This window comes from Hesperophylax consimilis, chromosome 6 (genome assembly GCF_061612785.1).
Source record: "Hesperophylax consimilis isolate HC1 chromosome 6, BYU_Hcon_1.0, whole genome shotgun sequence".
NCBI classification, from domain to species: Eukaryota; Metazoa; Arthropoda; class Insecta; order Trichoptera; family Limnephilidae; genus Hesperophylax; species Hesperophylax consimilis.
This window is the reverse complement of record NC_142841.1, coordinates 27,422,071-27,434,467: the sequence shown is the minus strand read 5'-3', so window position 1 is coordinate 27,434,467 and position 12,397 is coordinate 27,422,071. Positions and strand designations below refer to the sequence as shown.

Here is a 12,397-nt window from a genome sequence, read left to right as displayed (position 1 = left end):
CATATTTTTACATTATATGTGGTTTGATAATATTGACAAGAAAATCTTCAAAGTTTTCAAAGTTTGGCGATTTAAAAGATTTAGAAAATTGGCTTACCGAATGAAACCATTCCATTTCCATTGGTGTCGAAGAGTTGGAAGGCGGTCTTGTAGAGTGCATCCGGCACACAAAGGAGACCCTCGAAGGAGCGAAACTCCTCGAAGGAGATGAGTCCATCCTTGTCCATGTCCACAATCCCGGCAATGAGGCGGACAGACTCTTCATTGAATTCACCTAAAAATCATTTAAATTTATAATTCACTACCCATCATATTAGATTCTTGCGCCGGTTCTGCATAATATTTACACCACGATTATTATGCACGTCTTCCATTCTGTATATAAAAATACCACTGCTAGGTTACTAATACAAACTTTTTAATTATAATAACATCTTTGATGATAATACATATGTTTTGTTCATTATTTATTTGGTGAACAATAATAAATTTCTGTTTTCAATGAGATAATCTGAATAGCAGTAAGGGAAATGAAATTTAAAAAAATTAGGGAAGAGATTTTATTTATTGTTCAGAAGAAAATAAGAATTATTGTTTATCAAAACAATGATTTTTTGATAATCTGCTGAAAGTTAATTTAATTTTTTTGTTTAAATGTTTTATTTCCACAATATGCATGCTATAATACTATTCGTAATCAAACAATATGCACAATTATCATAGAGAGAAAACAATACCAAAAATATTCACAAAAAAAAATAAGTGAAGTTGTCAAACAAAAATATTATATATTTTAATTTTAATCGGCAACAAACGGAAGAAGAATGACTAGCATGGCAGAAAAGTAGCAATAATGAACTAATATAGCTCAACAATGGTTGCATTGTTTTATGAATATGTTTTTTTTATTTCATCAATCAAATAATAATAATTAATTAATATTTACCTTCATTGTAAAGTCCAAGAAATCTCCTGACTAGGTCATCTCCGGTCATGAACTTCTCTCCCTTCACGTCCTTGGAGGCATATTGCTGGAAGATCTCCTGCAGGCGGTCCACATCCGCCCTCTTTAGGTGGCCTGCGCCCTGCAAAAATAAAACAATGTTTAGAAAACATAAGAACAGCTAATAAAACTAAAATGGAATGTGTGGGACTTCACTAACCTCCCCACCACATACCGGAATAAACATTTATTATTATTATTATAAACAGTTTTGGAAAAATGAAAGAGCGCAGAACAGAAGGGAGGGATATGCTGCCACCCACTTCTTCAAGAGAGCATATCACCAAAGACAGTGTCAACACCAGAGATGTGCAAAATGGGTACCCAAAACCATTTGAAATGGAAAATGGAAATGGGTCAAAACTTTTCCATTTGAAAATGCAAAATGGGTTTTAGAAAAGCATTTCAAATGCAAAATGCAAAATACCTATTTTCACAATGCATTGAAAATGCAAAATGGTTTCTCAGGTTAAACAATTAAAATAATTATTGAAATTTTAAACAATTTTGTCATTTAATAATGGACATCAATGTAGAACAAACATATTACATGATGGTAAATCCAAAAACACCACGACTACAGATTATGAAACCACAAAAAATTTGCGCGGGAGTAATGTTGCCGACGTAAAAACATAGAAACTGCTATCTAACATTTAATATTACAGCGTCATGGCCCCATGTTCAGTATATGAATCAGTATTTTTTGTAATGGTATCACTCAATTGCCAGGGCTCCTACCAGGGAGCAACTTGACAAATGTAAATTATCTCTCATAGCGAGGTTGAGGACCGACTGATATTTGGGGCTTATGAAAAAAAGATGAGTGGAGATAGTAGGAAGAATGTTGCAAAAAAGCATTTAAAATGGAAAATGCATTGAGAAAAGCATTTAAAATGCAAAATGCAAAATGGTTTTTAGAAACGCATTTAAAAAGCAAAATGGAAAATACCCATTTTGCATTTTGCATTTCCATTTTAAATGGATTTATTTGAAATAAAGCACATCTCTGGTCAACACTGACTGTTTTATCTTCCTGCCTGTATGACCAATCTTTCAATGGTTTTGTTGGAGGGGAGGAGCAATTGTTACTGAATTAAATCGATATATTTTATGTCAGTAAGAAGAGATTAAAGGCAAATCCTATTGATTCTTAAAAGATATCCTCATTGACGTTATCTTCGTAATTTTTGATAATTAATTTCTAAAATTATATAAAATAATATTTGTTACTTACAGCATAAGGTGAAAATAACAAGGGAATTAAAATATCTGTGTAAACTTCCATTTCAAAATGTCGACACCTGTTATAAATAAATAAAGATTCGAATCGGTAACGCCTCCCAGCGACAATATTATGTATGCCAAATAATTATCTTATATAGAAATTATCATCTGATAACCTGATTAATTTTATCACAGCTAAGCCATTCACTTATAAAATATAACATATCATACAGTCCGGTCCGTCATCTGTTGAATAATATTTTATATAATTCAGCAAAAGATGATTGCTTAGTTAAAAACACTTGATTTATTTAATTTTAGTTGTTCTCCTTCATCAGGACAGTCAAATATACAAACATAGGTTTTAGAATGAAAAGAGAAAAGTCTGATTTACATGTACAATAGGTAATGCTAGTCTCTAAGTAAGACTAGCTTACAACTGTGTACAATGTTAAGTTATTTATTTATATGCCGAAAAGGTTTTAACATAAAAACAATACATGGAATCAAAAGTGTGCACTGTACACAGCAGGATTAATATGAATTAATGTAGATGAATTTATAAAGCAGGAGCGAAAGAAGTATCTGAATATTCAAAAAAAAAACATAGTGATACAATTGATATTACAAGTATAATGCAAAATAAAAATACAATAGAAATAATAATATACCAGGTTAGTAAGGACAGGTTGTTTCATATAATTTGAACAATTCATCAAATTTCGAAGTATATTTTCAAGTTCTGTTATTATCTCATTGGCCAGTTACTTCACAAAACTGAAATAATAACAGAACTGGAATAGAACTGTCACAGGACTTGAAAATGAACTTAGAAATTAGATGAATTGTTAAAATTCTGTGAAACAACTGGCCCTAAGAGTTCATTAATTTCAACTTTGTTCAATAATCATGATTTAAAAATAAAAGAAATAGATATATGTATATAAAGAGAATAAAAGTATTATTAATAATAATAATTGGATATTATTATTATTATTAATAATAATATATATTTTATATAATATATAAAAAAATAACTTGTATCATTGATGTCGCTATACCAAATTCCTGTAATATTCAAAAATCTGGTAGCGAAAAAATAAGAAAATACACAAATTTAGGAAATGAAATAAAAAGAATTTGGCATTCTCAGACTATAAAAATATTACCATTCGTTATTTCGGCTACTGGCATTATACCTAGCTCTCTAATTAAAAATTTAGGCGTATTAGATCTATCAAAAAATTTATATATAAAGATGCAAAAGTCGGTCATTTTGAATACATGTAGGATAACAAAAGATTTTTTAAATATTTATGTTGAGGGATCAGTAGGATTTATAGGCCCTGTTAGAAGTTCTACCGAGCCGAACCCTCTGATATGAAAATATCTGGAGACGGTGAATTTTTTTCCCATTTGATATCTGGTGAGTTGACATGTTGTTGTTCTTGTATTGTTTTGTATTTATTTTATTTATATAATGCACTTACATAATGTTGATTGACTAGCTGATCATTTGTGGAAAAGTGAGTGGAAGGGTTTAGTTTTTCCTATGGGGAAGATTTAACCCGGACAACAAAATCGGAAGCATAAAAAAAAAGGATAATTTGTAAAGCGCCGTTTTTGTGAAAAATCACCTAGTCAAAGATGTATTTTTAAATTTTAAGTAATTCAATCTAAAACTTCTTCCTTTTCTCCACACACCCCCTTGCTTCCTCCCGAATCCACATACATATAATGCTGTCTATATTTTATGGTACTCTATACTGAATTGAACTTTCTTTTTCTTTCTCAAACCTACATATAGAACATATGTACAATGTACATTCAAATAATCTAGGTAAGTAGGTACTTGGATTAGTTTATATTTCACTGTCCTAGTGAAGGTTGGGGACAACTTAAAACATGTTTTTTTTTATTTATTTTAAATTTTGATTAAAAGCTTTTAAATTTTATACGAGTTCTCTAAGTTCCCTCGACCACCGTACTAGGCTCATGTCCGTATCAGGATAATCTTTGACTTAATAATATACATTAAAAAAATCGGTTTTGAATAAAGTAATATTTTTTCATAACGTCACAAGTGCAGTGAAAAAAAATGTATAACAATTTCTTTTATAAAAAACCTGAATATTAATATTATTAGCTATGCAAAGACTAGCATTTCATACACCGTATATCCAACCACTCACTGATATAAGCCACGAAAGATATTCTTTACTTCTACTAGCTTTGTTGAATAACTCAAGAAATATGAAAAAATTAGGTTTTTAAAGATCGTGAAAATATGAAAGTGAAGTATTCCCTACTATATTTTTACCCAGCAGACAATGTGTTAACAAATGAGAAAAAATGTAAAGGACGATTGAAAGTCAAGTTGTAGCTACATTCAAAGATTACAGGGCAAGGATATTCAAAAAAACAACAAAGAAACAAATAATAAAAATTGGCTGCCAAAAGATAAGTAAAAAAAATATAAATCAAAATTTGCAGTAAGTTTAACCTCAACACTTTCAGTTATGTCAAAAAATTGACCCGATTTTATAAGTATAAATTAGTAAACCCACTCAAAACACAAAGAAAAATAACACAAATATTAAAAAATAATTTTTCAATATATCGGAAATGATTATTATGATGTTTAATACTACTTTACTTAGAGTAAAACTCACTCTGGGTGCTTTTAAATTATTAGGCATCCTACCTCAAATTGTTAAAGAAACTGACTGAATTTGGACATACAGATAACATTATCGAGAAAAAGATAAAATAAAAACTGGAAAAAAGGAGATAGCCTAAATTTATTAACACTACGGTGTGAAGTTTACGCCGGTAAGCAAATCTTTCGTGGGTTCTAATCGCAAAAAGAAAAAAAAAACACCAAGTGGTTTAAAATATATGTTTGTGTTTATTTTGAATTTATTACGGCAAGCCACATCGTAAATAATGCTTTTTACGAATACGGTATGTAATTTCAATTTAACTATTTGTTTAGGGGAAGGAATGGCGGCGTTTGAAGTGGGTAAAGAAAAAAAAGAACTACTTCTAAAATATTGTTGACCTAATTAGGTGGTTATGAATAAATTGGTCCTCTTTTTTGTATTACCTGATTTAATGTAGGCAGTTAGGTGTAATGATTAATAAATTAGGGATAATTATATAGGTATAACGTTTCTGATGAAGTAAATGGATCATTAACTTGTCGCTTGTCCCATCACTGATTGACGAAACATTGAAACGTCAGCCGCGCCTAATTCATTTATTATGAATGCTCAATCAGCTAAATGCATTTTATAGAATAAATAAGAACACAAGACATGCAAATGGGCGTGTTTCGAGATGCAAACGTCTTATCATTCTTTGTTTAAATTTCAAATACAGCAAACGGCGCGAAGGGAAAGGAACGAAGCAACCGCAAGCAGCACTCTCATAATTCGTGGTTCGGCTTGCATATGTACACGTATCATGAGAGACAGAGCGCGTTCTAAATTGCCTACAACCAAAATGTACTAGGTCAGTGGGGACATTGGTTTCTATTCAAATCTACATTGAAGGCATTTCTAGTGTGTACTATCTTCTATTCAGTGGCTGAATGCCTGAAATAAACAAGTCTCTTACATAACTTACTCAACACATTTTTGTTTAATCTCGGGCGACATCTTCTTGCAGTATATTAATTCGTCTCATTGACGAAAATACCGCGTTTTACAACAACGTGACATTTCCATTGATGGAAAATATAATAATAACATTCACGGTATAAAGCAATAGATGTTGTAATATATATGATATATGACTTTCCCGTTGTTATATTTTAAAAGTATATTATACACAAATATTATATCATTAATGGGCCTATCACACGTTCGTCCAATGCATTGGGCCAACGCGCTGGCCCAACGGACCATTTGGCCGTCGAATGCGTTGGCCGACAACGTTGGCCAGTCAACCCGATTATTGTCGGTTTTCGTCCACGGATCTTATGCCCCGTTCAGAAAGAGCGATTTTAGTTGAACGACTTTTATTGAACGACAAAAATTGAACAGGACATCGTTCAGACGTTTCAATTTAACTCGAACCGATCTTGTTAATCAAGATGGCGTCAAGTGAAGTTATCGCTGCGTGCGTCCCTATGATTTCGGATCTTTTACGGAACCAACTTTAGAATATGCTTGAAAATGGATTATAAGGAGAAAGGAATTGGGTGCTCCTAACACTATATTTAGAGAGATGGCGTTAGAAGATACCGAAGGCTAACGCAATCATTTACGAATTTCGGTAGAACAATTTGATCTTGAGTCTAAGATTCGAGAAAAATCCAAAAACTGGACACAGTTATGCGAGCAGCTTTCCTGGCAAAAACTAAGTTACAAAATACGATAAGATAACTTGGCAACGGGGGATTCTTTTCAAGTCTGGCTTATTTATAGGCACAGAGTTCCAAAAAAACAGATATGAATAGGTAATAACCCCACCTTCCTCTTCCTCAACTCCTCCCCCTCTCCACTGCCTTCAGCCTCACAACACGCCCCAATTGGGGATGCCGTAGTCCCACTGTCTCCAGACGGAGCCAGTTGGGACTCTTGTGCTGTATTCACATTAAAAAAGAAGATTAAATGGCCAACGCAGAATAGGGTTTTTTTATTCTCGGAATAAATGAGGAAAAAAATTGCGATAACGAAGGTATATTTATTTTATGCTTATGTTGACGAATAAATTTTCTGTGACGATTTAAAATGTGCCATTTTAGATTTACCGCTTAAACGACATGACCGCTTTTAACCGGCCAACGTTGGCGACGGCATATTATGTTGGCGAGTTGGAGTCAATGTTGGCCCAATGCATTGGCCCAATGCATTGGGCCAATGTGTACAGGCGCTATTTGATAAATCAACTTTGTTTCGACGGTTTCAATACATTCAGGAATGTGTGACGTCCAGTACTATAAATAATTTACTAGATTCTGCACAGTGAAAAGATGTAAAGTAATGACGATCGATTAATGAGCGATTAATCATTTGCGAGTTCTGTGAATGTCCTGTTATTGTATCATTCATTATAGGCCAGTTACTTGACAGAGCTGAAATAATAAAAGAACTTCACAGAACTTGAAAATTAACTTTGAAATTTAAAGAATTTTTCAAATTCTCTGAAACAACCCGTCCTAACAATCAATAGTTTCCAAATGTGTATCTCGATTATGTACACTTCGACTATGGAACTTACTTACTTACTTCCACGATCTCGACTAAGTCCATCGGTAAACGTTCATAGTTTTTGTTTATTATTAGTTCTTATTCAATAAAAATGAATAAATTTTGTTTTCCAGCGCCAGGTTGACATAAAATGCATTTTTTTACAGTGCTTACTGAAAAAGCATCAATTTATCATTTAAAAAACAACAAAAATGTTGGTGTTATTTTTTTGTCAATAAATAACACCATATTCATAAAATGCAGTCGGGGTCAAAAACCTTTGAAAAATCGCCGCATTACATTCCAATCTAAAAATCATCTAAAAAATGGTAATCGTTTCCAGTTCGGATAGTCACAGCTGTTCGCGGCCATTCGTTGGCCATGCCGAAGAATAATCGGTTCCACGCAGCTCCGTGCCCACCCCGCGTGATAACCAGCTGTTGGCAAGATAAGAGTGAAATCTAGTAATAAATTAATCAAACCTCAGTATTATTTATTTAATTACTAGAGGATATTAACAAAAATGGTCTTTTTGAAAATTATAGATGGCAGTATTTCCGTTTGTAGCTAGCAACTGAGGGAGTGTACGGAAGACCTAGAATAATGGGTAATACTAGAATAAGGTGAAGATGTAGTACGTACCTGCCAAATAGCCAAACTAACAAGGACGTGAACCTTATAATTATCTAAATATTTATATGGGGTATATTTATAAGAGTAAAATACGAAGCATGAACGAACATCCGAACACGGACGCGTCCGTAGGTATAAAATACAATTAAATAAAGCAGGATGCACAGAATCATCTCAGAATCATTCTAGTACACTAGCATTATAAACTTTGATTCAAATAGTAGGTAATACTAGAAAAGATATTGGCGACAAAATTCACCACTTTCGAAAATAACTATAAAAATTCCGAATTTATATCGACATATAATGCCTATTTCTCCCTTGTATACTTTATGTTTTAAGCTTCAAAACAAAAAACAAAAAAATATATAATTATATACATATAATATATATTATTTTTTAAGATAATCTATTTCAGATGCCGTGTTGAAAAAGTAATTATGTGAAATTCCCTTAGAAAATCCCATTAGAAAAAAATGGCAAAGTATGCTCCGAAAATTATTAAAAAACGCGTTCTTTTGTTTTTAACATGTTACAAGTATGAAAAATTCAGTGTTTCTTTATGCTACTAACTCCATTGATGTAATATTTATTAGTCTATGACTAACTCAGATGTCGAGAGATTTTTACTAAATTTTATTAAATATATTCACAACAGTCGCTTACGCATATTCATTAAAATCGTTATTTTTTTATATTAACGCGCTCCCTCTATCATCCTTCATACCTCCCTTTCAAACCATCTTCGTTAATCTTCTTCTTCTTTTTCCCCAAAGAGTTACAGTGGGTTACAAAAATACGTTTGGTGTTATTATGATTATGGATTATGTAGATGCCCAGCCTAATAAAATACACCGTGAAATCTCCCAGACGGAATGGTGCTTTGGTTGAAAAAAGAGTACGTATCACGAGGTGATAAAAAACAACCGAGTTACAGAAGAATTTTAAAACTCTGCCAAAAACCGATAGCGCGCAAAAAATCCGCCGCGTTGTATGTACATTGTACAATGTACATATCTAGGTAGAAGCTTTGTGAGCGTAAGTAAATGACTCACACAATCTGTGACGGATGTCACTGAAAGGAAAAGTGTGCAAATAATATCAAAGCAGTGGGAGTAAAAAAAGGCTCCGTCTAGATGCGGCTTCAATTAGGAAGATTTAATAATTTTATCAATATATTATAGATAGATATACTATACATACTACCTTACTAAAAAAGTGTTTTAAATTTTACGAAACTGATAAACAATAACCAGTACCATTGTAATTCATTGGTGGTTGTTTATCAGTTGTGTAAAATTTAAAACCGTTGTGCATTTTGCCTAAATCATACGGGAGAAAAGAAAAATAATGTATTTGGTCCCATGACAAATCAGAATTTTTTTGTAAAGTGATATAAAGTCAGTAAAAGTGATGAAAAAACTAGCATAAAACTTAGCCCAACCTAATCTTCCTTGTTTTTCTAATCTTCTAGTCATTCAATTTCAGATGCATTTCTTACATAAAATACAGGTAAATGTCAATAATGGAATTATTAGGATGGGGTTGTTTAACTGAATTCGAACAATTCATTAAATTTCAACGTTAATTTTCATGTTCTGTGAAAGCCCTATTCATGTTCAGTTATTATTTGAGTTCTGTTAAACAACTCACCCGTAATGGTATAATAACAGAACTTGAATAGAATCTTATCAGAACTTGAAAATCAACTTTTAAATTTGATGAATTGTTCTATGTTAAAATTCTGTGAAAGTCCTTCCTATTCAAATTCTGTTATTATCCAAGTGCTGAGAAACAACCGGCTAAAATGAAATAATGACAGAACTTGAATAGAACTTTCACAAAATTTTGACTTTGAGATTTGATGAATTCTTCAAATTCTGTGAAACAGCCCGTCCTTCATAACAGAAGGGGGTTGTTAAAATGCAACATCATCTATTTATTTATGATTTCCTTGCGACGGCTTTTCAAAACTCAAGAATCCCAATTTCTCAAAACTGTATGGTGCCAGGGATATTATGTTGCGAGACTGAACGGAGTGAGGAGTGGAAGGAGATGGGAGAGAGGAAAGTTGGGAAGTATCTGGCTATTCAAATCTGATCCTCAAACAAGGCTTCGTTTCTGAATGTTTGTCATTCACAGGGCGATACTGAGAGTATCTACGACATTTTCGGAGAGTAGGTACCACTAATTTCTGATCACCGTGAATACATTACGATACTGGACATTTCTTTTTACTTTTGAACCATCTTTGTGTTACCATTTTAACGTAACTCCGTTCCATTCCTCCGTTTTACCCTACATAGGTAATCAATCATCGCCCTGTAATTTTCATTAGAAATGGCACACATTGTGCAGACACTTTCAGCGGAGGGGCGATACTTGATCAATTAATTGCAATTAAAATCATTAACTCTCTATCAAGGAAGGATAAACAAACAAAGCAAACACCGCTGAAATGATAAAAGCTACGTTATCTCTTCCAGAATACTTACAACGAGCTTGGAAAACAATATCATAAAGTGTGGTTTCATGTCATGGATAAACAACTTGAATAAACAACTAGTTTAAAGTGGAACGAATCATACTATTATTTATATAAAGAAGAGTGTCTATGATTTGATTTTTATACAAATCTACAGTTTTATTCAAAGATCGATGAAAATTTGCACACATGACCTTCAAAACAAGAGGAAGGTCACTGTTTACACCAGATTTCAATAAACCACCCAATCCCCCTTTCCTACCCCTGAAAGCAGAAATTTGTTACTTCTTGATGTAATTTTGCATACTGAAATCTGATTTAAAGCTGACTTCAGCTAGTTACTTATAAACTTTTGTAAACGGTCCAAAAATAAACTACTATCCCCAACAAAAATGTAACTACTGTCGAGTACTGTCCCCAACAAAAATTCAACTGATATCCCCAAGCAAAATATAAATACTGTCCCCAACAAAAATACAACTACTATCCCTAAGCAAAATAGAAATTTTTGAAAAAAAAATTTTTTTAAATTTCAAAAAAAAAAATCAAAATTGATGGTGAAATTATTGAAAATGTTACCAATATAAAATACTTGGGAGTTATAATAGATTCCAAACTGAACTTTAACAAACATGCGGAATATACCCAAAAGAAAATTGGTAAAAAAATTTCTTTTTTGGGAAGAATTCGCCAAAAACTGTCCGAAAAAACTGCAATCACCATTTATAACTCCATTATTGCTCCACATTTTAATTACTGCTCAACTATCCTTTTCCTGTGTAACGACCGAGAGCAAAATAAATTTCAAATTCTCCAAAATAGGGCAATGAGAACAATACTCAGACGAAATAGGTATTCAAAAGTAAATAAAATGTTAAACGAACTAAATTGGCTAACGGTGAAACAGATGTTGAACTTGAACACGATGATATTTTTACACAAAATTGTAAACAACCTGCTACCCAAATATTTTTCGAATAAAATTGTATACAACAAGGACATACACAAACATAAAACTAGGACGTACAATCAAATTAGGCTACCAAAGAAGGACAAAGCGAATACCCAGAATACTATATTATATAAAGGGATGAAATACTATAACGCGCTGCCGGAAAACCTTAAGTCTGCCCCAATTGAAAAGTTCAAGATGTTGTGTAGGAGCCACATCAAGCGAGAAAAAAAAACATAGTATATTTGAATGTAATAATTAATTAGTCATTTGTAAACTTAAATGTACAAATTACTAAAATAAAAACAATAAAAAAAAAATAAAAATAAAAATAAAAAATACTGTCACCAACAAAAATACAACTAATATCCCCAAGCAAAATAGACATACTGTCCCCAACAAAAATACAACTACTATCCCCAACATAAATAAATAAAAACAGCACCTACCCAACATATCTATCTACCTACTATAGCAAATTGTTGAGGAGTCCCATAACATGTTAACACTTGCCAAATAATGTCAAAGTTAACGGTGTTTTTTGTTGTTTTCCGTAATTTCTTATAATAATATGAAATACCTTGTTATATAGTTGTGATATTTTTTAATGTGAAAGCGCACAAAAGTCCCCACTGATCCCTACCGTCTGGAGCCAGTGAGATTATGGCATCCCCAAATGGGAAATGTTGTGAGGCTGAAGGTAGTGGGGAGGGAAGGAGATGGGTAAGAGAAAGGTTGGGAAGTACCTGGCTATTCAGATCTGGGCACCAAACACGGCCAAAGCCATTTCAAGCAACGTTTCAATTCTGAATGGTGGTCTTACACCAGGGCGATACTCTATTTTCCACTCTGGAGTCTGGAACGTGTACTTTTCTTTAGGCCTTTTTAAGATGTACAATTAC

At 32.6% G+C, this 12,397-nt stretch overlaps 1 protein-coding gene across 3 annotated transcripts in view; it reads right to left on the bottom strand.

The window, feature by feature from the left end:
• aralar1 (calcium-binding mitochondrial carrier protein aralar1) overlaps positions 1 to 12,397 on the bottom strand; it is a 56,373-nt gene that overhangs the window by 20,925 nt on the left and 23,051 nt on the right. For all 3 annotated transcript variants that reach the window (XM_089632522.1, XM_089632520.1, XM_089632521.1), the window contains exons 2-3: positions 947 to 1,085; positions 98 to 274 (exon numbers count right to left, since the gene is read on the bottom strand). In XM_089632522.1, the coding sequence (XP_089488648.1) occupies positions 98 to 274; positions 947 to 995 (226 nt within the window). In that variant the 5' untranslated portion in view covers positions 996 to 1,085. The remainder of the gene's footprint in view (positions 1 to 97; positions 275 to 946; positions 1,086 to 12,397) is intronic.